We start from the raw sequence: 27,743 nt of genomic DNA, 5'->3' as shown, positions 1-27,743 counted from the left end.
GCGTAATCAAACATAAGCCACTAAAAGAAATAGTCGACTGAATCTGCCAACATGTTCTTCTGTGTTGACAGCAGGTCTGCAGGTGTTAGGAAGTACGAGGCTACAGTGAAGGCAGCACCAACCCACACGCTGCTCCTCTTCAGCACCGGGATCAGTGGGCCAACCTGCAGAGCTCTTCCGGAGGCGGATAATCCCCATCTCTACCCTCCACACAGCCCTAATGCTATCAGGAAGAGTTGCGGTCACTCACCTCAAGGGAAACACGTTTTGGAAGCGAATGCAAGCTACGGCCTAGAAGTCCACCATTAGGAGAAGCTCGGAGGAGGAGGGAGATGGATATTAGCGTTTCGCATTACTGTGTGAATAGCCAAACCTGCCAGTGATAAGCCGATTCTCCATAACATGACAGCTGCTGTCGCATTTCATCCAGATCGGAGAAACTACTGAAAGAACACCCTGCTTGCTTTTTATTATTGTCATTATTTCGGCACCATGGTGACATACAATCTAATATTAACTTTCCTCATCGCGGCTCTCTGGCGGGTCGGTGGCGAACCACAAACTCCGTCTTCACCTGCGACGCAGTTAAATTCGACATCATCGTTGGTGGCCAGCGAAGATCAAGAGCTGACACACAATGTCACAGATACCGGCGGCGTGGGATCCCGGATTTCATCTCTAATGACGCATCTTCCAGTTCTGAAAAACATTGTTATTTTCATCTGCGTGCTAACAGCTGTTCTCATCACATGCCTGGTCATCAAAGTGGTCAGGTGGGTCAGGGTCGATCTCTTCTATTAGACGGTTCTATAATAAGCAGCGTTGCAATGATGCAGTCACAGTTTGGTGACCACGGTATGAATGTCGCTCTTTGTAGTGTTTCTGGTAAATTCATCGATTATTGTAGGAGCACGTGGTTGTGTTCGGTCTGGGCCTGTTAATAATATTCCTTCTAGTGTGAAGGCACTAAGCAACCTGATGGTGCTTCATGTGGGCTATTTTGTGTCCATATGTGTTTGTGACCTATCTTACCATCTCTGCATTCATCACATATGATTTATTTTAGGTGTACTGTTTTCATATTTCATATTATGGCTGCAATTAATGACAATCTGTTGCTTTTTTTTTCGGTTAATCAGTGGATCTCTTAGTAAATAAAATATCAGAAAATAGTGAAAAATGGCCATCACAAGTTCCCAAAGTCCAATGTGATGTCTTTAAATTGCTTTACAAAGATGTAAAATAAGGGGAAAAGCATATTTATTCTTCATTTGAAAAGGTATAAAATAGAATTTGGCATTTCGGTTGATAAATCACACAATTTACACACAAATGGTGGCAATAAATCTTCAATTAATGTCAATTGAATAATCGTTCCAGCACTTTTTCTTAGTTTGAGGTTGTAAGATGTCACCGCTTTAATCCTCACTATCTGAACTAGAATAGCTGCACAGCTGATGTTGTGGTTTAATCAGTCAGACCAAATGGGTGAGGTTGTATTTCTTGTGCTCGTCTCATGTTTGGCAACGTTTTCTGAGTCACAGATCTGGGAGACGATTGAGAAAAACAAGGAAATATGACATCATAACGACGCCTGCCGAGCGTGTGGAGATGGCCCCTCTTAATGAGGAGAACGACGATGAAGATGACTCGACCCTCTTTGACATCAAATACAGGTTTGTTTGTTTTTAAAATTTTAAATACTTATTTTAAAGTGTTATTCTCAGATCGAAGAACACTTTAGTTTTTCTTCTGTTTCTACTGACCAAATGAGAACGATTGCAGTCCTAATCCCATTGCGAGAGATACCCACACATGAGCTACAGTGACTGTAACAGTGGAGATATTCAACACTTACAATACAGTATAATACACTAGTTCACACTCTGGCCCTTTATTTCTACAGAAATGTACAGAATATTTCCCAAAAGAAATAGTGCTTCTTTGAAAGGGTTTGACTCAGTCAAACAAATGAAACATAAAAGATTAGTGTACATTTTCAAAGAACTGAAGCCTTTGTAGTAATTTTGTACTTTTGAATTGTCTGGTTTTACTTGCCTTACTTTTCCTCAATGCCTCTACTTATCGAACCATTGTGGTCGTAACATATGTTAACCTTGATTTCCCTAAGGTAACGCACCTTGTGACTCTCTTTTGACTATCAAATGTTGCTGGGTGGCACCATCGTTTTGACAAAGTTAGTGTAGTGCCACTAAAGCAGATGTCTCACTGCTTTTACTGTTGTCCTTAATATTAAGCACACAACAATTAGAAGTACTGCCATGCAGTATAAAACCACAGCGTCAGAATAGGAATATCAAAGCATGCATTTCAATTTGTATTTCTTGCTTGAACTTCTTGAAGAAATATTGTAGGTATGTCTAATGTTGGTATTAGGTTTTACCCTTCCGTCCTCTCCATTGTTCTTTAACGCACAACCACTTCCTCAAAGGAAGACATGACGTCCTGTTTACCTGACACTCTCGACATCCAAGTCAGACCGGACTGCAGGGGAACGTTTCCTCCTAACCATATGGGCAGTAGCACCAGATACAGCTCAAAGTAACTGTGAGTTTTCATTTTGTTTTGCAGGTGAATCCCAGCATGGACATCACTATTTGATAACTCCTTCTCTTGCACGGGACAACTGAAGTGATTTCTTGTTTTGTTTTTTGTGTAGTTGAAGATCAGCAACTTCATATTCTGCTTGTGCATGGCTTTCATCTGTGTTAAAAGGACTGGAGCCACATGGATATCATTGTTTGCAGCTTTTTATGGCTGCTTCCATCATGTGGCACAAATTACCTGCACAACTCTCTCTGATATTACATTTTCTGACAGTTATTGCCATTTCATTTTCTACGCTTGAGCTACTGTCGGTCGGGCTGAGGACTTTATAGTAGAAAGGAACCAGCGCCTGCTTTGAAGCTATGATATATACTCATATTAAAAATTAAGACCACCAGTCATTGCATCAAATGTCAACATGCAACAAATATTACGCAGAGAATACTCTATTCAAATGTAAAAATGTGCACACTTTGAAGAATCTATTGATATACAGCAATTGATTTTTTTTTAAACTAAAATTTCATACCAAATATATTTCTATCTACTAACCACTTTGCTGTGCATATATACGGTTGAAGGTGGTCCTGTCCTTTATGTATGAAGTAAGCGTATATTTTTTTACTGTATGTTGTAGACGTTCCAGTTTTGCTGCTATCTCAGCTGAATTACGTTTTTCGAGGTTCAAATGTGATTAAAAGCTCAAATAATATAGTCGGGGTACATTTGTGAGGTGTTTATGAAATACATCTGTTTGCTATGAATGTGAATCCTGTGATTAAGTGTGTTCAATCATGTGATAATGTCGTTTAATCAAGCCACCACTCAACGATATCTACAACAGTATTTAACATGTGCGACACGCACTCAGTGTCTTATTTTCTAAATCAAAGACAATGTTACATCAAAATGATCCCAAAATCTGGTATCTCTTGTTTGAGATATAGGTGAACAGTCAGTAAAGTGTACATGGAACGTCTCCCACGATCATTTCTGCTGATGGCTCACTGACTCTTGTAATGTCTAACTAGAAATGGACTGTTTCACCCCCTGAAGAGTTGTTTCTCTGTGCCATACAGGTTCTGGTAAAAATCCCAAAAAAAAAGTGTTCCTGTCGTTTCAAGCAGCAACGCTGGCTTTGACTGTTGTTGGAAATGTTTTGACATGCGGGTTTTAAATGGAAGTTTTACTTGTGAATAAGTCCGTAAAACCATTTGGCCCACTAAATAGAGTTAATTACTTAAAAAACAAAACAACTAAAAGCACAACTGGTTAGTTCAAATTGTTATATCTTTATTTCAAATACAGAATATATAATCAACCAAAAGTCTGATATAAAGCACACAGAATAAACAGCAGAGGAGTTCACAAACCTTCCCCGTCTCTTTCTGCACCCTCAAGTTGATTAAAGTAAACTAACAACGTTGCAGAATACACCTAGATTAGGTTTCTGCACTGAATGGGGGTGATGGTGTTGTCGGTGACTTTCTGTTTTTATATCCAAACTGTTATTTGATTGAGTGCACCGTAGCCTACAGCTGTGTCTGAATGACTACTACCACTAGTTAACAGAAAAGATTGTAATGCCCAACTTGTACCACTTTCTCTTTGCAGGAGAAGGAACAGTGTGTCATAAACAGAGTTTTTGACATTCACAGAAGATTGGATACCTTTGTTGTCGCTGTTTGATATACAAGCGACATTGAGTGATGTGTGTGTGAATGTCTGAAAATGTTTTTAAATCATATGTGAATCAAACTGTCAAACATGTTTTTGATACAGTGATCTTTAGCAGATTTCTGGCTATTTCCTGTGTTATCCCTCAGACTATATGACCACTGTTCATTTCAGTAGTGTGTCATGTCTCATTTTAGTTTTTGACTGTATGTGCAGATCAGATTTTTGTCTCAGAGTGTGTCTTCCATCATGGAGACGTCTATTTATTTTATCTTTAGTCGTTGGTGAAACTGTGGAAAAACCCTGCTCATGTACAGAGGCTGATTCTCTGCTTTTATTAGAACCGAGTCCTCTGCTACAGACAGTTCCTGTTGTAAAATTAATTTACGTCAGTGTGGTAGCTATTTGAAGACTGTAGCTAATTTCCCTAATCCCACATCTAAACCAAAAACAAGTTTTGGAAGTTTATTGACACAGAGATGTGTGTGTACTCACAGCTGTTTCCTCTGTTTCCATTTCTTTGAAAACACTACTGAAATAAAACTGCTTCCTTTGAAGTGTTAAAGCGTTATAAGAGAGAGGCTTGAAGTGTTTTTTTTTTTTTCCATTCTGATCTTTTGTGTGTTCTGACCCAGAAAAGTACATTCACTTTGTCATAACTGCACAGTTGAGTCCTTGAGTCATACTGAATATTTTCAGAACTAAAAAAATAAAATATACTCATGTTGTGTATCAAGACCAGCATTTGTTTGCGGGAATTTGGACATCAAGCAGACGATAACATGAAGTATACATGACAAAAAGAAAAAGTACAATAAAACTATACAGCACCATCCCATACGTTTTTTGTCAAACTACGTCAGTAGAAAGTAAATTTCAGATTCTGGGTTAGTTAATTAATTATTTTTTAATTTGCTGAGCTCAGAGGAGCTTTCACAAATCTGTTATTGCCTCCGACTGCTCACGTCTAGTCCAACTTGTGTGTCTATTCTGAACTTTACTCTTGGCGTCGGCCGACATACAAGTCAACTGGTGCATCTTGTCAAAACAACATGAAGAAATCACATGACTGGAAGCGCATGAGAGGCTGCTCGTTTAGCTGCAGAGCTCTTGGAGCAATTCAAGTTCGTCTGTTGTTATTGAAAGAGGCAGTTTGTTGCAGAGAAATACCCAAATCATTTGACAAAAAGCACATATCAAGACAACTCCTAAACCTAAAAACTGAACTGAACTTTGAAACTTCAAAGTGCAGAAGTATAATACAAACTAGCTTTGAACTGCTGTATTGGTTTGACAAATAAGTCTGGTATGGCCTTAAAATTAACTCTGTTTGTCCATCTGTCCCATTGTGTTAAGAATAACTTGGATGAACCCAGTTGTATTTCTGGGCTTGTGAATGGTCCAATGGTCTAATTTATTGATTATTATTACTACAGGCATAAAATACTGGCAACTTCAATCAAAATCCACAAATATCTATATCAACCTATATTGGTTGAAATACTAACCCAAACCCTCTACACAAGTACAATTCATACATCATTTTAAATGGATAAAGGCATACACGTTATCAGTTTGTACTCCTCAGTGTTATTGCACTGCTGCTAACTTTAACTATTCATTTATTTAAAGCACATTATGAGGTTCATTTCTTACAGCATTTGTAAGAATATCACCAATACATTCATTTAAAAAAAAAAAAAAAAAAAAGCTAAGTTCTCACTACCAACATTTGCGGTGCAGAAACAAGGCTGGTGTTCGTTGAGAGAAGTTCACAGAGTGAGTTTACCGCCGCCTACGTCTGTGCAAACATTCTTATGTGAACAGCTGGTACACTCCTTCGTTATGCTCACAGAAGCTCGATACAATGCAACGTGTCTCCATTCGGCTCTCAGGGTATATCTCCAACGTTATCACCTGGCAGCTCTGCTTGACTTGACTTTGGGAATTCTTTGCTTATGAATAACCTGTTTTACACCAGCGACTTTATAGGAAGCTACAAAAGCACAAAATGTTCTCTATCAGAGGAAAGTTTTGTCATCACAAGTTCAACATCATATTAAACAGTTGACCAACAATTTCTCTGTCGTCATTGATCTCCCTGATTATTAAGTGCTTCCATCTTGTGGCCCAAAAAGTGTCTCACAGGAGCCAATAATTCAGCAGCTCCTCGTGACGCTGACATGCTGGGTAAGTTACAACACACCTGCAATGGAGCCCTGTTCATCATTAATAAATGGCATCTAAAAATATGTTCTGATTGCTTAATTTATAACCATACTGGAAAACGTGATGCCCTTTTAAAAGCGGTCTGTTTAAGAAAAATAAGGGGCTAACGGATGACAGTATCTCCATGGACACTGGTAGAAAAGGCTCTCATTATTTTAAAGGCTGCCATAGAAATCTCATTAAAGTTAAAACACACCAGTGAAAGAAGTCACTAAAAGAGCTTGAAATAGAAAAAAATTCATTCCACGAATGAAAATAAGTTAATTCAAATTTCATAAAAGTACGGTTACGAGAAAACAGTTTGTACGGAGTCCGCTCAAAGTGTTTTCCACGGAGATCCTTTGAGCTATTTGCTCCGCAGCTCCTTCTGTGGTCTCCTCTCTGACTCACAGGTCCCAGTGTGGAGCTGGAGCGCCCCCTGTCTGTGCAACGCGCTGAGGGTCCTGAACTCCAAAGGCATGGTGTGAGGGCTGGAGCTGGACGTGTACTCGTACTTCAGAGCGTCGTAGTAGTGGTATTTGACCGGTTTGCCCTGCGGGTCGAGTGGGAAGGGCCAGAAGCCGTAAAGATGGATCTCTTCACAGAACCGAGTGGCCATCGTGTACATCAGGAGCCCAGTGGTCGGACGCTTTATGTGGACGTTGTTGGTTAGCCAATACCTGTTGACAAAGACATATAGTGTGTGAGTGGCTGCATCCGATAACTCGATACCTGCCACCTAGAAATACAGCAAAAGGAAGAATGAGCTCTCCCGAGCTCTAAGTAGCACACTTAAGTCAGTATTCATTAGCAGGCAACACTTCTCCTTCAGTAAAACCTTCCTCCCTCAGAGTTTTGATATAAATCCAGATATATATAGTATGCCGGAGCACACAGCGTGCAGCTGAATCCTAAGAAGTCACTCGAGTGAAAATGTAGAGCCTGCCGGAGATGTTTCTCCGCTGTGGACCACCGAGCTGCCCCTTCAAAGACTAACTGCTCACAGATAATCAATACATGAGCTTTTCACCTCTTCTTCCATTTACTCTGTGGATGAACTGCAAAAATATCACCCGAAAAACAAGTTATTTTGAAAATCTTGATTTTAAATGAATGCTGAAGCAGCTGGTCGATAAATTGATAGAAAATGAATTCTCTGGTTCCAGCTCCGAGCTACCTTTTGTCTCTTTTACATCGTTGTAAAATGAATATATTTGAGCTTTGTACTGTTCATTGAACAAAATAAGCGATCAGAAGATGCCATTTTAGGCCCTAAGAAATGGCATTTTTACAGATCGACAACAACGCAGGATGACCACCGCTCCATCCGGCTTTTTCTTTGCTCAAGCGCTGGAACCATCAATGAGTCCAAACTGATACAAGAGACATCAGCACACATACTGCATAGATTTAAGAGTGCGGAGATCTCTTCTATCAGTTCAGATCGACAACAAAAATAATAGTTCCATGCAGCCCTATTCATAACAAAATTATTCCACACATTTCCTGGCTCAAAAATCTTGAATCTAGTGCAGCCATCTGCCCAGGAAACAAATCATATCTATTTGTCTTAGATCTGGACAAAGACGTGCAATAATGAAAGTAAAAAAATAAAAATGAATTCTCTCACCACATTGGCAGAGCTTTTACTGTATGTATCTTTGGAAAAATAACTCCTGTTTATTACTTGTTCAGGAGGATATGTTTTGCAGCATGTTTAAAAAAAGAAGAAGCTGCACACACTGGCGCTGCTCTGCACACTTGCATTCTTCTTCTTCAGGTGATCTAGGAGCTGCTATGACGGATGCTGCCCTCAGAAGCAGCTTCAGGGACAAGGCGGTCAGACGTGCACTTGCCCCAACTTCATTTTCCTTTCCAGTCACTCGCCCATTTCTCCAGCCTCGGGGCTACGGCTGCCTTCTCTGGCTGTACACTCTGTGGTTAGAGTGGAAGGTCACGTTGCGATGCAGAGGTTGTACTATTTAAAGCAGTTCGTGTGACATGAAGGAAAACTCTGGAGGGCAGGTTTACAGTGCAACCGAACACTACAGCAGGTGATCAGTATTTTAACAAGCAGAGGATATGGCCTAATTATCAGCGAAATGGTCCGATTGTGGCATTTGGTTGGAGTGAATATGAGTAGATCTTTTGTCCTCTAGGGCACATGATGGGGAGTTAAAGTCCAGTCTTACTGAGAAAATGACGAGGTCAGGGGGAGCTTTTATCAGACACCACATTAAAAAGGAATAAGGCATTGGATTCATCTCCAAAAAGATTTTAGGCGACTGCGTTTCTCTTGTAAAACACTGACCAAACAGACTAGAAAAAAGAATGGCCCAGTTCGACCCTTTTGCAATTAGAGTGTTTGTTGGGGCAGACAAAATGACATAATTTGGTGACTGAACAGCGGTTGTTAGGCTTTCAACAAAGCAGAAAAGATCCCGAGCAGAGTCCGGTTGTGATGAGAGAGAACCAACGACAGCAACACAAATTGCACAGATGGGTTTAAGAACAGCCTGAAGGCAGTGAAGGCTGTATTTGACAGATCTGTAAAAAAAAAAAATCCTCAAAAAAAGATTCAGTTCTAAAATAAATCATCAGAAATAATAAGGATTATCAAAATGTAAAGGTCCTATTACACCACAGCTTAACAGCATATCTTAATTGTATCAATATCTAAATATCTAAAAACAACTATTTGGAGCAAACAAGTAAGTGTTATTTTGCACATGGCTTGACATTTTGGGAAATGCCATTATTTGCTTTCTTGCAGAGCACTTTTCTGTAGAGTTCCTGCTGGTTGCCTGATAACTGAACCGGGACGACAAGATTACGGGAAACCACTGCACTTGGCTTTGGATGACCAAGAAATAGCCAAAGCATGTAACTCACATTAAAAGCACAAAGTGTTTATTTGCAGTCGAGCTAGCAGCATGGCTCTAGGGAGGGAAATATCGCTGTTTGTTGGTTGGTTGGTCCACCACTTTGGTCCACACTGAAATATCTAAACAACTATTGGATAAATTGCTAAGAAATTTTGTACCGACATTCACGGTCCTCATAGGATGAACCCTTCTCACTTTTGTGCTCCCCTGACTTTTCCTCCTAAATTTGGGCTAAATTTGGTTGATGTCATGAGCAAATACCGGCAAAACCAATGACGTTCCCAAAAGCCTCGGTCTTACTTTGTGTTTAGTGCTAATAAGCAAATGTTAGAAGGTTAACACACTAAACTAAAACAGTAAATATATATTATACTTCAGGATGTAAGCAAAGTTTTCATGAGCACGTTAGCATGCCAATGTTAGCATTTAGTTCAGCCTCACAAAGCTGCTACTGTTGTTATACATACAGTATAGAGACTCTTGGTCTTCTCACATTTCTGCTTGTTTGCACAGTTAAACAAAGAAACAATGTGACAATGAGAGGTGTTGGTAGACATATTTTTAAACTTTGTACTGAGCCAGGCGAGCTTACCCCATGTTTCCAGTCTTGACACTAAGCTTAATCACCTCTTGGCTCCTGCTTCTTACTTAACACACACACACACACACACACACACATATGAGAGTAGTATTATTGACCTTCTCCTCTAACTCGCTAAAAGAAAACAAATAAGTGCATTTCCCAAAATGTTTCACTAGTTTAAGGGATATGAATGATTGATCCTAGCACATACATCAAATCACACAAATCATAAAAACCCTGATATGTCTACTTCACAATCAAATGCACACAGACATTTCACACGTGTTCAAGACATATTTGGTAGAACGACTCCAGGTGCACACTACGTGAAGAGAGGCCCAGTAGCGTTCTCACACCAACTGCCCCAGGATATCAGCTTTAATGCTCCGTTTAAAAATAGCCACCTGGGATGCAGATTAGGGCTAGCCAACCCCATTCATTATGCTGCTCACAGGAGTTCTTAACCCGGAGCAGCGGTTGCCAGCCTGAGCCGTCTCTTACCCTCTGACAGCGTGGAGAAGGCGCAGCGAGGGGAAGGCGGTGCGAACGTCCACAGTGTGTAACAGGATGAGACGAAGGGCCCACTCCACGCGCTCCTCTCCCCCCTTGGCCATGAAGGCCGGGATCCACAGCACGCTGCCGCTGAGGCTTTGAAGCCGCTGCAGGAAGCGGTCCCTCCACTCTTCACTGACCAGGTCCTGGAAGGCCCGCTGCACCACCGAAGGGTTCATGGTCACCAAGTTTGTCCGCCAGCCTACGTCCCGAGAGTACTCCTCCACTGGTGCCAGGTTACACCTTCGAACAAGCAGAGCAGATTCATTGACTGATAAAGCTTTGACGTTCCACAGAGAGCGAGCACATTTTCTTCTTACATTTGTCTTAACTCACACTTGTAAGACAGATCCTGAAAGGCCTCTCTGTGTGTAGTGGACTGTTGTCATTTGTTTTAATTGTCATTTGTTAAACTCTGATTTATCTCAGGTGCAGATTGCTGACAAACCTGAATAAAAGAGTGTAGAAACATTATTGCAGATTTAACTAATGCAGGATGTGAGGGCTCACTGAATGGTTTGATAAATATGAAAATGATTCATATGCTATGCTCTTCAGTCACCAGACTCACAAGTGGGCTTAAATGAAAGCCACAAATCTACACTTCAATCACACATGTCCTTAAAGGGAGCTTAAATGATTTGATGTACCCGTTTTGATAAGTCATTCATGTCATGAGCAGTGACTGCTACACTGCAATGGTTAGTTAACTTCAGACGTGTACCTTTTCAAAAATCGCAATCTTCCGGCAGCTCACACATTACGAACACACTTACATTTTGTTTTCCCCCTTTAAATCTACCCTCCATCTGTTTGTGTCCCTAAGCTAGTCAGACCATTTGTCAGGCAGAAGTCTCTACCAGGAGTGAAACAGAGCAGCAACACAAGTGACATTCAGCAGAAAAGCAGCATGGCCTTTTTTTTTTTTATTGCCGTTAACCTCGGCCTCCAAGTAAATACCAGGAAACACAAAGACGGTAATTATCTTCACGGTGAAGCGACTCTCTTCTCTCCAGTGTGGAAGGAAAGCGAACCAGGAGTGCTCGCTTTTAATAACTTAACATATTAATACTAATTTAAAACTTGTGGTCGCCGTCCAGTGAAAACCCACCTCTCCAAAACATCAACAACACAATTTATTTCATTCAATTTAGTCCGTTTCATCGGAAAAAAATTCCAAAATCATGATGAATAGATGCATGATTTTCACTGGACAGTAACTTACCACTGCAGCTTAATGGTTTGCCGTCAAAATACTATGACAGCTGATGCACCTGCTGCAGGAAACAGTTCAAAGATCACATGCAAGAGGAAAACAGGACAAACATGCACCAGCAGCTGACTCTAATTTATTTTTGAAAGCTCTAATAAATTGCTCAAGTACGCCAAATTATTCCATTACATCATCACAACACACAAATGATCTCGAACCCAAAATACTGTCAACCTACTTAGTGGAAACGCAGCGTATAGGGCAGAGAACTATATTTAGCCGAGGCGTTATCTCCGGATCGGATACGTGAATGTCAGAGTAAAATCCTCGGCTTCTCAAAAATGCCACTTTCCCTGTTGTCTGCCTTCAGCCAACCATTACCGCCGTGCCCCGCCGTCATTATCATGCTGCGGTGGTCGAGAAATCACGACCTCTCCTCGTCAGCATAACATCGCAGCACTTAGGGAAGACGAGATTCGCTGACAACAGAATCAATTTCAGAATAAGAAAGGGACACAAAAGGATTTTGAGGCCTATTCAGCCATCGATCAATCCGCTCAATGAGGCGCTACCACAGACAGCTACTTCCTGCTCCATTGATACAGCAACATTAACGTCATTGATTTATTAGAGGCGGTTTCTCACAGTACTTACCTCTGCAGTTAGTGCACGTTTTGTTAGATTGTTCTGCTGTACACAGAATCCCAACAAGAATATATTTAGTTTTTCGCATCTTTCATTATAATACAACCCCAGACAGATCTATTTCCCTCCAATGACAAGTGAATAGTGATAAATAACCCACTCAGCGACTCCTTAAACACAAGACAGAGCCGGCTGATGGCTTCACCAACACAATTCTCCGGTAAATGAGAGCAGGACCCCTGAGAGCGCCGGCGTTTCTCTAAAAAGCACAATGTGTTTCTGCTGGATGCAAAAGACCTTTCAAAATGTCACTCTAATGTATGATCGTGCATTTAATTGCTCTCAGTCCGGCAGCTCATTTCCAACTTTAAATCATTAAAAAAAAAAGCGTTGCCAGCTTTTTCAAAAGTGCAATTAATATATTTCCACCGGCTCTAAACCTGAATCAAACCGAGAAACTGGAGAAAGTGCTTATCATTCCAACGTCAATTACACTCTCAGTAAAGTGAGATAAACCTCATGTGCTAATCCATTTCAATTACGGTCCACTTTGACTCGCATGTGTTATGATTTATTTCAAGTGGAAGCCTTCCAACCCTGTAATCGCTTCTGCCATTTCTAAAGAAAGACAAGAAAGAATACCTGATAACAAAGTCGTGAGAGTCGATGTCGGGTCCGCAGCTGCTGTTTAGCAGAATCCCAGAGTTCCCCACTATGGCGCAGCGCCTGTGATGTTGGTTCTTCATGGGGGATATCGTTGGCAAAAGGCGGTAGAGATTCTCTGAGATGTTGGTGGTGCTGTGGCGATCAAACACATAGTGGATGATATCTCCCGGCTTCAGTGTGCCCTTCAGAATAGAGATGTCCCTCTCTGGATCGAGAAACCGCAGAATATTCTTTCTGTGAAGAGAGAAAATACACACGAGTTATAAATAAAAAGAGACTCTGCTGAGCGGAGTGTGAAAGGATGTGGAGATAATTGTGGTGAGCGGTGAGTCTGCCTGATGAGGTTGGAGAGCGTCTTGTTGAAGGTCCAGTCGTTTGACGAGAGCTTGACGGTGTTGTAGCTCGGACTGAGATGATTCACGTCTTTGCTCGATCGTGCCAAAGCAGTCGAATCCACGTGCGCTGCAGCCTTTCTAAATGAGAATGGGAAGCGGTGTTACTATTGTTGATGTTTAACGTTCTGATCAATAAGAAACAAAAGCCTTGGTATTTGGTTCATATAGTGTATTCATTTCTCCCTCTTTTTCCCCTAATTTAAGGGTTCTTTTTTATTTATTTCTGAATCGAGGGTGTAAGAACAGAGGGCGTTATATGTTGTACAAAGAATTGGGGAGACAAATTAGTGATTTTGGCCTATATTAACAGTAGTGAAATGTAACTAAGTACACTTACTAAGGAACAAATGTTGGATACTTGTTCTTAAATAATTAAAATTTTACTCTTTTATGCTACTTTACACTTTTTCTTTGATTGCCCAACACTTATTTCCCAGCGTAAGCTATTAACTCCATTGTACAGTAAGATTTGACATACAAAGTTCATTATATAACAGTCATGGAGGCCATATATTACATAATGAGTACTTTAAATACATTTGAACACTTATGCACCATATTATGCAATGGAGTATATTTACACAGAGGTATTCATACTTTTACTTAATCAAATCTAAATTATTCCTCCACCGCTGCATATAAAAAGAATTGTCTTGGCTGCAATGAGGCTTAGAGTAATTTAAAAGTTGAGATTATTTGCTATTTTATTCAGCATTATTCTGATGGCAGATGTTTTTGTTATCACATGGATACCACCATATTTATAGCAGCTGCCTTCTCGCTGTAAAAAGCAATGAGACGTTCACTGTGAATGACTCACTGTCACGGCTGCAAAGGAATCAAATGCCCAATACCAACTATACAAATTATATGGACAGACCATTAAGCCCCCACTGGTGGTCTACAGCTATATGCATTTGCATATATATATATATATATATATATATATATGTGTGTGTGTGTGTAGATAATTGGATTTCAGACCTGTGCGGTTTAGGGATGAGCCGATGAAAGTTCATCTTCTTTGAATGTCCAGTATTTCTACAAGGGGGGGAAGAAATGGTTATGATTGAATTATGAATCACATACTGCAGCATGAAGGCTTGGTTGATAATGGACTGATGTTTCAAGTCCTTCCTGTAATCATATCCTGTACCAATAATGCACCTATTCAATCCCAGCCGTACCGTGCTTCCGTCTTTCTAGACAGAATAAGGGTGGAAAGCATGCATCAAGGTATTTTTAAAGCAATCCACTGTGGGTCCATTTGCTGATGTAATGAGGAGAAATAGGGCCTTAATGGAGCCCCATTATACTGAAAGGAGGTGTTGAATACACCATGCAACCAATCTGCATTTTACAGTCATACTAAATGACTATTTTTCAATCCTGACCTTGTTCCCATGTGATAAAATAATGACGAGCTGCCAGCTTGTCTTGAAGGAGTGAGGAACTGAAACAGAAGAGTGCTTCTCTGACAGACTAGTGGGCCGTTCTCACTCGTTTCACAATCCTGGTGGCTTTAAATATATTGTTACAATCGCGTTGAGCTACATTTATGCAGAATCGGTTCTGGGTCTTCTCCCACCGCCAGTCACAAACCAATATGACCTCATTACAACATGAGCCACAGCCGAGTAATTGTGTTCAAAGCAAAATGTTCTTGCTGAAAGGCAGATGTGAGAATCCAAAAGCTTCACACAGAGACAGAGAGAGAGAGAGAGAGAGAGAGAGAGAGAGAGAGAGAGAGAGAGAGAGAGAGAGAGATTCAGGTAGCACAGCATCTATAAAGCGGTGATGATAATGATGAGTGGAAGAGTGGGATGTTGCACTGTTGAGGCCTGGTTGGTTTTACATGTGACCAATTTATTTTAGTCCTAAATTAAGAATGTATTTTTTTTGCAGGTCAAATATAAGCGTGACTTGGAAGATGTCTTCTGCACTGCTCAACATTTCAAGGACTGAAAATGAAAAAGAAAAAAAGGAGGAGAGACTCGTTTGTTTCCAATCTGTTGCCGCCCCCCCCAGTCTTTCTCTCCCTCACACACACACACACACACACACACACACACACACACACAGTCTACTCCTATAGTGTAAATGTATCCCATCCGGCATGCAGGCTGCTGCAAGACAAATAGCCTAATCCTTGGAGACCCTGGCCAGGCTGCTGTCGGAACAGCTGCTGCTGCTGCTGCTGCTGCTGCTGCTGCACCACCCAAGTGTTACAAATAGAAACAAACCACCAATTGTCCAAATCCAACTCTAAACTTCAATTCAATAACGATAACCTCTTTTATTTCACTAATGTATTCTTTTGTCCCCTTCTCTTCCACTTCACAGATTCAATCCTGTGAGGAAATAACCTGCTGGACAAGAAAACAATGGACACACGCGCGCGCGCACACACACACACACACACACACATACATACATACATACATACATACAACGCCTGGGTAAATTACGGGGTGCTACTTACGCAGTTTCTTTCTCCACTTCTGCAATATCATCAATTATCAAAACCACAACCAGCAGCGTTACAAAGCCGAACAGCAGCGTGCGGAATACAAGCGGCATGGCTGAGGGGGAGGTGGGCTGCAGCCGGGGTGTCCCTTCTTTCAGCAAACACTGTGCTACATTAACCTTCTTGCGTTTCCCATTTATAAATCAAAAAATGCGCTCAGCCATCTCTCTCATTGTTCTTATCGCCGGAGTCGGACACTCCCAGGCGAGCTGCGGAAGAAGACGGTTTCCTTGTGTCGGTTTCCCGGCGGGGTTGCTGCTGCCGCTGCTGCTGCCGTGTCTCCGGTGTTACCCCCTTATTCCCCAGTCAAACTTTGAAAGCGTGCACCTACACAGCCTGCCATGGGAGCAGCGAGATGTAGACCACATGCAGCCTTAAAGGCGCAGCGGCCAACAACTCGGTCTCTCGACCCCGAGCAGCCGGTTTGATTTCACTCTCCAGGTGTTGTTGGCTCCCTGAGAGGAGGTGGAAAGACCGCAGTACAGAGATCGTCAGACAGGCGCACCAGGCACGCTTGCACCGAAGTAGTAGAATCGTATCTGATGTGTATTCTGATAGCCTACATTACGAAATAGAGGTCAGTGCTTCAATGGAGCTCACGTGGCCACCAAGCACATGTGAGTGAGCCCCAAATCAGACGAGCACTGAATCTAATGGAGGCATCTTTTAATAGATCTGGTCACCAGTGGTTATGAGACATAATACACTAAACGTGCCTTATTACGCTCCACCACTTTCAGAGAGAAATATTATCATTTGTACTCCACTACATTTATCTCACAGCTGTAGATATGAGTTACTTTTTTCTTTGACTTAAAACGGTGTATGCATTGTTCAGGATTAAACTAGTAAATCCCAATCTAGTTTTTTTTAATTTTTGCTTGTAAACCCTTACAAAAAAAAAGCACTTGACGCAGCTTGTCTCCAGTAGTTCCACCAACGACTGGTTTCACCTGCACACTCCTCAGATGGTTTCATTTGAAGAGCTGTTTAAGACCTAACGATGTAAAATGATCTAAAAACAGCATCAATAAACGGCAAGTAAATAGAAACGTGTGCTGCGCAACTTGTGTTTCTTCTACTTTCCAATCCAATCAATCACCAATGAGCCTTTAGAATTGTCTTGTGACCCGATGGAGGGGGTCTGACCCCTATTGGGAACCACTGGACCAAATATAAAGTAGTTAAAACTAGCTCTAGTTGCAACAATACTTGACACTTTTGTGCTTCGGTAGGATTTTTAATGAAGGACTTTTAGTGGAGTATTTTTACATTGTTGTTATTTAGGATAAATACTTCTTCCACTACTGATGCAGGTTTTTGGTGCATTTCACAGTTTGGAGGAAGTAATCTTTCTTTTCACTGAGCTATTGCCACTAAGAAATGAATGTTGGACACCACTATCATTTCAAAAAATGTCTCTGACGCTCCCATTTGTTTTGCTCAGGGTATTTCTGTTCTTTTTTTCTGGTACAAAGTGCAGGACCATATATCTTTGGATTACCATCACTACGACCAGCTCTGCTGTGTCTACAATTTGCTTTGTTTATATATTTTCCAAAGCCTATGTTTATCCTGAAAAAGCTAGCTGGGCATATTTTCTTGCAGTTTCCTGCTAAAATGTTTCCTCCACCTCGGGCACTTAAATGTTAATGGTGGAGTTACACTTCACTTTCCCTTGAAGCAACAATGTACATTCACTAATTGCTGCTTAATTAACTAGTGCTTAAGCAGTGAGTGTAAACACATGTTGAGATTTTAATTATACAATTGTTTGAGCACAATGGCCATTTAAATTATAACAGCTATATTAACTACACTGGAAGCCATCAGTGTAGTTAACTAAAGTATATGTGAGAACACCGTGGCCACATTTGAGCAGTTATTGTGTCAGTATACGTCATAGATAAATACAAGCAACAAAAATAATGCAGTTTTCAGAGTATGTCATATTTAAAGCAACTACACATTACATTGGACATCTGCTCATCATCAGCATCATCCTTCAGGACTTTCTCTTCATCCTGCTCATCCTCATGATCATCGCCAGTCTCGCTAGCCCTTCATAGTTGCCTAAATAAACTCACATGTTCAGCTGAATCATAGTTTATTATTATCTATTTACTGACTTCAACTGTATGCATGATCGCTGAGCACATGTTGTCACATGGTCAGTTAGGCTTTAATTGCAAATGAAGCATTAATCAGTTAAAGCAAATTTAAAGTGTTGGCTCTGGCTTCCTCAAGTTACATGCATATATTAGCGACACAATTAAATTTCATAGACATGGATAAAGGGCTAATTTACATAAAGTGAAAAGTGCAGCTGCAGACTTGACAGTGTGCATAACGACATGACTCATATTCACCCTGCTAATAACGTCTAATACTAATGCTGATTCATACATTCTGCGTGTATGTGTGACATGTGAAGTCTCACATTTGCATTCACATTCTGCAGTTTGTGATCGTGTTGAAAAATCAGCATCCAGGCATGAACGTCCAAATGTCAGCGGGCTGAACTCACTCACTCGCTCCACGAGATTAATATTCACTGAAACACAACACAGTATATCCCTCAACAGTATGAACAAGACATAAGTCAAAGTTCTCCCACGGACAAATGTATTGCTTTGTGTTGTTTTTTTTTCTGCTGGAGTCGTCGTGCAACAGTTCGTCCCACTAAAGCACCCATTAGGCTAATTGACGCTGCTTGATTGAAAGAGAGAACTCTCGCCTGCAGCAGCTTCTATTTTAGAGGTTGCTTGCTTTCTGTGAGCGCTCAAGGACACTTTTCCCGGAGTCTCGCAGTTGCATCTTGGGTGTCTTTGATGTGGCGAGCGTCAGGAGCGAGGCGTGTATCAGAGAGTGATGTTAACCGAGGCAGATGCTGCTGATACTGTAGCTGTTGTCATACGCCAGCTTTCTGTCTTGTTGAAGAGTGGCATCGTGCTATTATTAGTCGTTACAACCACAGAAACACACTCTAGTTTTTGAAAGTGTGTTGAATTTGGATTCACAAGAACTTAGAAATGATAACTATGACGTGTTTTCACAAGAGGCTTATTTTTGTGCTCGGTACACAAGCCCAACATTAACATTTTTGTGATATATTATTTATTGTTTACATGGTATCAATTATTTATTTTATCCCAGAGAGTTCTTTGATTTAATAAAACTATGTGATTCATTCCAGTCCAGCAGACTGGGTTTTGTTGTACCAGATAATAAGCAATAATTAGAGATAATAAGAGATAATAGGAAAAACATGGCCTTGATGAATGTTTGCCACAACAACAGAACGCTTAGTTTTGGCTCGCTTGTTTCGAGCTGCACAGAGGCTTCTGCTTTCATTATTATTGATTCATTAACACATTTAAAGTACACACTTCTCCGATCAGTCTTCAAATTCACAGCACATAACATGTGCGCTGTGCGACAACACAATAAACCAAACGCCCCGCTGACCCTCTGCAGCTGGGACTCAGGTCAGCCTCTAATTGGCTGTGTGCAGGTGTGACAGGTTCTTTGTTGGAACATTGAGGGTGACCTTTGGAAATATTTTGGGAATGCTACAAAGAAATGTCATCTCTTAGTTCATGGCCAAAATGTTACAGTCAAAGCTCTACCTTTCGGTGTATGTCAGTGTGGTTGATAAGGTAGTGTGTGAATGTCCCAGCATGATGTCAGGTGCATAAGCAAAAAGGTAAAAACAGTCTCAAGAAAAATAATAAATGCTCCCAAAATGACGATTTATTGAGTACAATCACGCAGTCTTCATTAGGTCACATAGCAGCTGAAAGAAAATGTAATTTGCTTGTCAATACACTTTTTTATTTTTGCCTAGAAAGGGTCATCACTCTTAAAAATGAGACAATATTTGGATGCATCTTTGCCCGGCTACTATGATCAGTAAGACCAAGAATAGATTAGTCCAGTTCTCAGATCTTAACACTGGATTCCTGTGTGTCAGAAAAATTGATTTAAAATACAACTGTTGGATGCAGTTTTCTTCTTCTTCTGTCTGACAAGACAATGGAGTAGCAGTCTGAATAAAACCTATTAGAATCCAGATGGATTACAGGGATCTTTTACAACCTCTCTATGTTCTCAGTGGCTCCTTTCTGAATAGCGACTGAAGGATAAAAGATGAACTAGAAGCTGTAAATCTGCTGTGTGACTCAATATATCACAAGTCTGTGAGCTCCATTCTGTTTTCAGGTCAATACTTCATCTTCCTGAAGTACAATATTGACTTAGTACAATATTGAGAACATGTGATGAGCCGTGAATAGACTGAACTTCACGCTCTTCCCTTTACGGTGCCTCAACACTTCTTTAAAGGGGGTTTGATAGAAAATAATGTCGTTCTATACAACATGAAGGGTAGATCAAAGCGGAGTATTCATCATAAAATGTAACTTAAATGTTATGATGAATTGTCGTATATTCATAGCTTGTTTTACTTTTGTTTTGATGTTTTGTTTTGTGAATATGTGTTAGTTGTGTGCAAGTACATGACAGAATAAATCCAAACAAACCGCTGGACAAAGTTGCTCTCTGACATAAAAACAAAAAGTCTTTAAAAAAAAAAGAAGACTACAAAAACACTCAAATTTGAATTTATTTTCTGAAAAATAATTTATTTCCAGAGTAAAATAAACGATATGTTGCCATACAAAAAGTGTAAGAAAAGGGACAATGTCAAAACTGTAAATGCAGAGAGAACATACATCAGAGTAACAGTTCGTACAGTGCGTGCGAGTTCTTCAAATACATGTCCAGGAATAAATTCAGTGTGTTCTTTGTTGTTCACTTAGACCTCACACACACACACACACACACACACACACACACACACACACACACACACACACACACACACACACACCCCTCTGTAGTATTTATGTATTTTTTCATCCCAGATCAGGACTGCACCATTTTGAAAAATAAATCTAATTGCGGTTTGACTGATATTGCATTTGCGAGATCGGTGATGATATTTTTGACATCATTCTCATTTTTGCTGAAAAACAATAAAATGACGATGGCGTGATTTTTGCGGGGGCTCTGTACCAAACCAAGATGCTTTCTTAAGTCTGTAGAATATGATATGTGGGCCGGGACATCTCTGCAGCACGACAATGTTCAATCTGAAATTGTATTTCAACACAGATTTAACCTCTTACAAATATTGCGCTGAATGCAATTTGGAAATTGTAAGCAGCCATTTTGGCATTTGGATAAAATGTTGTGTAACTGTGCAGCCCTATTCCAGACATTACAGGCCTAAGGTTGTTTCGTTTGCCCCAACAATGCAACATACTATTTCCATCGCTATGAATTGTCCCAAATCTTCTGTGACATCAGACATACACATCTCAGACAATTCGATTATATATAATTTATACTGTCCTTTCAAAAACAATCTAATAAAACATTCCTCGCCTAATGAAACTAATATATTACTCCCCATCTCTTTTACTTGAATGTCCAAAACACAGAAATATTATTTTTGATTTTCTTGTTTGCTCTTCCACTCGGTGCAAAAGTCAAAAGAAAATATAATTAACATTCTTATTTCAATAAATCCCTTATTAAGACGCGTTAGGCTGGATAAACTCTGCAGGTATGGAAATAAAACAAACTGCTATAATGAAAAACAAACCTGCAGTCTGACACAAAACTAGTAACAAACATCGATGTATCAGATATGAATTGCACATTTGCATCTATGAGACTAGACTTCACAGTCTAGTCTAAACAGTATCAAAAACAGTGGCTGTGCTCCAGCAAGAGAACGAGGAACAACAGTGCATGATGACACGAAGACACCACCTTGTTTTAAGGTCCTAGACTGAGTTAGTTGACAGTTAAAACATCTAGTAGGCCACTATAATAACCCAGTCCGGGTGTTTCTGTTCTCGTCTTATAAGAAACCTTCCTGCATTGAAATAAAATGCAGTAACTGAACTATTAGTTTGTAAACACTTGGCAACTTTTAAATGTGAAAAACGGAGGGACCACCCAACTTTCGTTTTTTCTTATCATAAAAATCTCCTTTTTTTGAGAGCGTGACAGGCAGAACACACAGTGCACTGACTGAAAGGACACACAGAACACTGGAATCATGATGGACCTAAAACAATATGGCAACTAGTTGTAATAGCATCATGTCCACTCATTACTAATCAGCTAGGGCCGAGCCTGACAATACAGTAGTCTGTCCTCTACCACCGAGTCAACACAGGAATTCTCCGGCAACACTGGACAAACACCTCGCTGACACGTCAACGACTAAAATGGACCCGTGAAAGTTTACCGAGGACGTGGATCGCAGTGGAGAGCAACGTCACCTGTGACGGGCCGTTAAATAGATCGCCTTGATCTAAAACACTTTATTTTATCCTTTGAAGAAAAGAAAAAGAAAATGTTCTTTTGCGAGAATGTGAATGTCAACATTGTCCTTTTCTTGCATAACAAACTACAAAACTGACTCCATATTTTCACAAACCTCGTGGTCCTCTAGGTTGTATATAAACTTTGTCCTGTCTACTAGTTTGGGGCCGTCTGTGAGAGAGGGGTAAAACTCCGTCGCCGTCATGTAGCCCTCGTTGCTTTTGATGTACTTCTTGTAGTTCCTGCGTAAGCAATACCACGTGGTGGCGTAGAGGAGGAAGGCGACGGCCTTGAGGATGATGGCGAGGCTCACGTACAGATGCCTGTAAGCTACGTTGTCGTAGAGCAGGCAAGCGCCCCGATCGCCGCAGTCTGAACTCCAGAATAGGCAAGTAGAGTCGATCCCAGCACCGAATATCAGAGGAGGGGGGATGAATCCTGTCAAACAGAAACACTGACTGAGCCCACGTACTCTTTTTGGGTCAATATCAAATAACTAGGCAGACTTTTTTCTGAGAGTCAGATGATACCAAGTAGTAGAAGATAGAGTCATTATTTATGTTATATTTAACACAAATATGAATTTTTTTTTTGGATTATTTGAGAAATGCGTTCCTTCTACTTCCAACACAGAGCTAATCAAAGATAATATCTCTTTCATGATCTGTAAAATTAGACCAGCGTGTTTCTAGGTAACTGGATTTAGTCTTCCTTAATTCCATTACTCCTCCCACCATTACAGGCCTCCATCGACCCGAAACGCTTTGCTGGTTTCTTGTTCCCACACGGAGACAAATCAGATCAACACAACAGCATTAGAGTTGATGACACTAGAAAAACAAATGCATATTCAGGTCGATCGAGGCGTGTATTGACGGGAGTGACGAGATTATCTAAGCTCTGTGAAACCTACACACACTTAACGGGTACTGCGACAGTATTGAGACGTAGTATACTGTAGTATCTGGAATGAATGTGGTATCTGATAGAAGTCCTTACCGAGGAGTCGCAGCAACAGAAACAACACTCCGAGTGCATAGGATTTCAGCTCAGGGCTCACAGTCCTACACGGGAAGCAGATAGAATAAATAGTTTGGTTGTTGTATTAGATTGGGTTGCAAGAACACACATCCACAAACACAGTGCACGCACTCATCTGTTTATATCAATCATACCTGATTAGGATGATGACAGAGGGCGTCTGGGCCATGGCTCCGATCAGGCTACAGGCACAGATCACACACAGGAAGATGAGGAAAGACTCCTGGCAGCCCGGCATCGGACATTTCCCCGAAACGGCTGTGGCCAGTTCACTCTCAGAGGATACACAAGCGCATCCCGTCAGGTTCTGTGAAGAGAAGAAGACCGAGCTTCATACAAGAACCCTTTGAAAAATAACCAGTAAATCAAATGACAGGGTTCTACAAAAGTGCTGCTACAGCATCAAGTCTCTTTATTTAAATATAAAAGACGCTAATCTGCAGTTGGCATCTGATCTGGTAAAAAAACATGTGATAGCTGGCAACAGGACTGTGCAATACTAGGACTCTTCTTTACCTGAACTTTAATATCAAAGCACATTTTTAAGAAGTTCAAAGAAAAGTTTGCATCATGTGTGATTAATTTGCTGCTTTGTCCCTCTGCGATTACTGCTACTGATCGCGACCGCGAGACTTAAAGGCTAAAGACCTGGGAGATGTTGGTGGCTTTGCGAGGGCTGCCCGTCTGGGTGCAGCCGGCCAAGCAGGCAGACAGGTAGGTGACACCGTTGGAGCCGCACACGGGGCTGATGGAGGAGGTGAAGCAGTTGCAGTGACTGATGCACGGAGCGTCTGGTTTCTCGCCCACCTGCAGAGTCCTGAAGAGAGACACAGAGAGAAAGCTGAGCATCTGCTCCAACTGGAAGTACCAGTTCTATCTGTATGTGGCACAAACTACATCGAAGAAGCACTTTTTATTTATTTATTTATTTATTTTTTTTTAAATCAGGGACACTATGGTTCACTTTCAACATCTCCATGGAAACTGCTCTGGAGCCGGCTGGGTTCAGGCTACCGAATCGAAAAGTAGCGAAGACCTAAAGTCAGTGTTTCTGCACAGAGAGAAACACTGACTTCACGGTGAAATAACGAGACATTCAGGGAACTGTGTGGCTGCGTATCAAACCAGAAAAAACACTTTCTTGGAAGACACCAAAGTGTGTCTGTAGTCAAGTGTGTTGTTAATCCCCCCCCCAACAAATTCAGTGCACTTTCACAGAAGAGTGAGAAAACCCCCAAAAAACATTTACTTTTGAGCAACTGGAAGCCAAGACTTCCTGCCATTTCTCTTTTAAGAAGATGCATGAGTGTTTTTGGTATCTGCATCAGGTATTACATAACCACTAATATTGGAACATTTCAACAATTTCCAGTTCTAGACAAAAATAAATAAACCGATAGTGACAGAAGTATGATTCATTATGACTCGTCGATATAAAAGTGAATGAAATGTCCTGTTGCATAATATTTCAGCTCCATCGTGAGACCGGGGACTGATTCAGTGAAGGCTGCCGCATTCATATTCAGTCCATGCAGCACGGAGGAGCAGAAGGCCACTTTCTGAATATAACATCTTTTAACAGACTCCATGAGATGACACAAAGTTGTTAAGAATAAAAAGTAAGCCCACTGTGCTCCAATGACCGTCAGCGGTAAGATTGTATTTACACATTTAGACCCTTTGCAGTTCACCTCCAATAAAGTCCTCCAACCTTGGCAGCAGTGTCACGTTTCACTGCTATAATGTTGTTTACTGCTCATGTTTATTTATTAGAATAAGTCCTCACGATGGGACACACATTCACAATCTAGGGTGTAAAAACTATTTGTGGCCAAGGGTATGTAATGAAATAATTGCACTTTATCTATAGTTTACTGCTTATAGTCGACGTCTAACTTTCTCTGCTGAATCTAGAGGAACTCCACTAACTTCCTCCTGGGGATGAACTGGTTCATCTCATTTTACATACAAGCTGCACGTGATTGGTTAGTTGTCACAAAACCAGCTTTGTAATGGAAATTGAATCGTGGCTAAACTGGAAGTTCTTGGGTGTACTGTAACTGTAGAATCCTGGCGATGCCACACGGTGAGCTCTGTGAGGAGGACCTGCTCCAGATGTGCATATGAAGGGCTCATTGGAAGCTCATTGTAGTCACTATACACTGATGGAAACACAGCTGTGAATATAATATTCCATGTTACACACCGGTCCTATGAGGAATCATCTGTTTGAATAAATCCAGTTGAAGAATCTGGATTTGTTTTGGTTGTTTGAAGGTAAAGTGCAATTAATCAATCAATTAAGAACAATGTTTTTTGTCTTCTGCTTTCCTGACCTCACTACCCCTCAGATAAACATGTGTGCCGCGGTAACCTGTGTTCAAGGTTTGTAATACAAATGGCTGCCATCTATCCAGCTTTCTCTCTTACTCGTTGCCGTACGGGACCGTCACCCCTGCGACGGGGCCGGTGTTGCAGCCCAGGAACAGGAAGGAGACGTAGCAGGCTGTGGAGATCAGGTTGACCAGCATGGCCATGCGGATGGCTCCCAGCGCCGACAAGTTCAGCTTCTTCACCAGCAGACCGCCCATGAAGATCCCCAGACATGCACACGGAATGGCCGTCATACCTTGAAAACAAAGTGGAACCTTTGTTGTGATGCTGTTAAACCGTATGTAGTACGTGTGCGCTCATGGCCTGTTTGCTCTGGACACACACCTAACAGCTGGTTGGCTGAGGATGTGGTGAGGTTGAACTGCTGCTCGAGGTATTTCCCCAGAAAGGCCGCAAAGCCGGCCACGACCGCGATCTCCATACACGCCGCCAGGACGATGCAGGTGAACACGGGGTTCGACAGGAGGTGCTTGGTCACCTTGGGGATCACTAGTCGTAAAGAAATAAAAGGATGATCATTAATAGCAGGACAGACTGGATCCTCTTGTTGCCTTTAAGTCGGTTTTAATCGAATATGATTAACTTATTTTAGCAATCAAATAACATAATACTAATACATATCATTATAATGAACCAATTACTTGATGGATAGCCATTGGATAAAAGCTTGTTTTTTTCCTAATTTTGGACAATCTGCATACTTTTTATGCTGTTCATACTTTTACTTGAGTACTTCTCCAGAGCATCACTTAACTTGTGAGTACTTTTCATTGTAGTATTACTACTTTTTTTACTTAGTTTAACATTTTAGTGTTATTCACATTTGTCAAATATAGTAAATGAATGAATGAATGAATGAATATGTGTTTTAAAGAGTCATTTCCTTGCATTACAGCACTGCGGTGCCGCACTGGCTCTTGCACACTCACCCCTGAGTTGCTGACAGCAGGTGGGGCTGTTGGCAGGCTCATGGTTGCGTGCTACCCCATTGCTGGGCTTTGGAGTCTGGTAGTCTGCACTCAGAGAGGGAGGAAGCATGACCTGCTCACTCTCTGCCCCCTCCTCTCGCTCGCTGGTCGGCAGTGACTGAGGGAAACCGAACATGAAGAGAGCCGAGCAGAAGAGTAAGGCGCCACACAGGAGGAAGCCTGCCCACCAGGCCCCGATCCACCGCGGGTCTTCTGGAGTGATGCCCAGCTTATCTGTGGAGAGGCCCAGCAGAGGTCAACAAACCAAACGCACAGAGAAAACACGCGAAAGCAACGCAAACACTGGAGACATATTGAACTCACCGGTGTCAATGAAGATAGCATCCACGTAGAACTTAGTGCAGAGGGAGCCGAGGATGAACCCACAGGCAGGCCCGAACACCAGAGTAGAAAAGAGGATTCCTGCAAGGAAACAAACATCCACGTTACTGGTTTGTTTGGTCTTATTATATTCAACTCACGCTCTAAGAAATACCTTTATATTGACAGAAGCACGGTTTTATTACAGCAGCTGTGAATGTTGTACTTTAGGTCACCAGCCAAAATCAAGAGAAGCACCTCCGATATACAAAAAAGGGATCCTTTTGTACAAAACAACATGACATACATGATAAAATATAATTGACTTTAGCCTCTAACCCACCCTAAGCATCAGGAGGAGTGGTGCTTGGGGAGCTATTTGGCGTTCAGTGTCTCGCTGGAGGACACGCAGGCATGTGGACAGGAGGAGCGGGCGATCAATGTCCCCATGCCGGAGGATTTCAATAAGTAGCATCAACGTTTGCACATATATTGCAGATGAAATGTAATACGCTCTGTGTTTATTATTTGTATTGTGTTTTATTGTCTTTATCTGTGAGATAAAGAGACATGTTCTGCTGCGGTGGGACAATAAAGTTTTATTTTATTCTAAAACCATATTAAAGCCCTGTGTGTCAGTAGAAATAGTTTTAAACAATTAACATTTTATTTTGAATGATGAGAACACTTTTAGAAATGCA

At 41.2% G+C, this 27,743-nt stretch overlaps 3 protein-coding genes across 3 annotated transcripts in view; 1 reads left to right on the top strand and 2 right to left on the bottom strand.

Annotated features, from left to right (window-relative positions):
• The first annotated feature begins 105 nt into the window (after positions 1–105).
• fam174b (family with sequence similarity 174 member B) lies at positions 106–6,623 on the top strand. Its single transcript, XM_031865987.1, has 3 exons — positions 106–773; positions 1,545–1,676; positions 4,183–6,623. The coding sequence occupies exons 1-3, from the start codon at positions 493–495 to the stop codon at positions 4,202–4,204; spliced, it is 435 nt and encodes a 144-aa protein (XP_031721847.1). The 5' UTR covers positions 106–492; the 3' UTR covers positions 4,205–6,623.
• st8sia2 (ST8 alpha-N-acetyl-neuraminide alpha-2,8-sialyltransferase 2) lies at positions 5,641–16,409 on the bottom strand. Its single transcript, XM_031865974.1, has 6 exons — positions 15,875–16,409; positions 14,377–14,433; positions 13,333–13,470; positions 12,974–13,231; positions 10,423–10,716; positions 5,641–7,133 (listed from the first exon to the last, which is right to left on the bottom strand). Exons 1-6 carry the CDS (start codon positions 15,970–15,972, stop codon positions 6,821–6,823), a joined length of 1,158 nt encoding a protein of 385 aa, XP_031721834.1. The 5' UTR covers positions 15,973–16,409; the 3' UTR covers positions 5,641–6,820.
• A 4,132-nt stretch (positions 16,410–20,541) lies between these two features.
• slco3a1a (solute carrier organic anion transporter family member 3A1a) overlaps positions 20,542–27,743 on the bottom strand; it is a 30,313-nt gene continuing 23,111 nt past the window's right edge. Inside the window, exons 3-10 of the mRNA XM_031861444.1 lie at positions 27,046–27,144; positions 26,683–26,955; positions 26,078–26,242; positions 25,790–25,988; positions 24,008–24,176; positions 23,494–23,666; positions 23,318–23,382; positions 20,542–22,756 (exon numbers count right to left, since the gene is read on the bottom strand). Of these exons, the coding sequence (XP_031717304.1) occupies positions 22,404–22,756; positions 23,318–23,382; positions 23,494–23,666; positions 24,008–24,176; positions 25,790–25,988; positions 26,078–26,242; positions 26,683–26,955; positions 27,046–27,144 (1,496 nt within the window). The 3' untranslated portion in view covers positions 20,542–22,403. The remainder of the gene's footprint in view (positions 22,757–23,317; positions 23,383–23,493; positions 23,667–24,007; positions 24,177–25,789; positions 25,989–26,077; positions 26,243–26,682; positions 26,956–27,045; positions 27,145–27,743) is intronic.

This window comes from Anarrhichthys ocellatus, unplaced genomic scaffold (genome assembly GCF_004355925.1).
Source record: "Anarrhichthys ocellatus isolate YVR2014 unplaced genomic scaffold, GSC_Weel_1.0 scaffold2, whole genome shotgun sequence".
Classification (NCBI taxonomy): Eukaryota; Metazoa; Chordata; class Actinopteri; order Perciformes; family Anarhichadidae; genus Anarrhichthys; species Anarrhichthys ocellatus.
The sequence above is the reverse complement of the archived record's forward strand: the minus strand, read 5'-3'. Positions and strand labels throughout refer to the sequence as shown.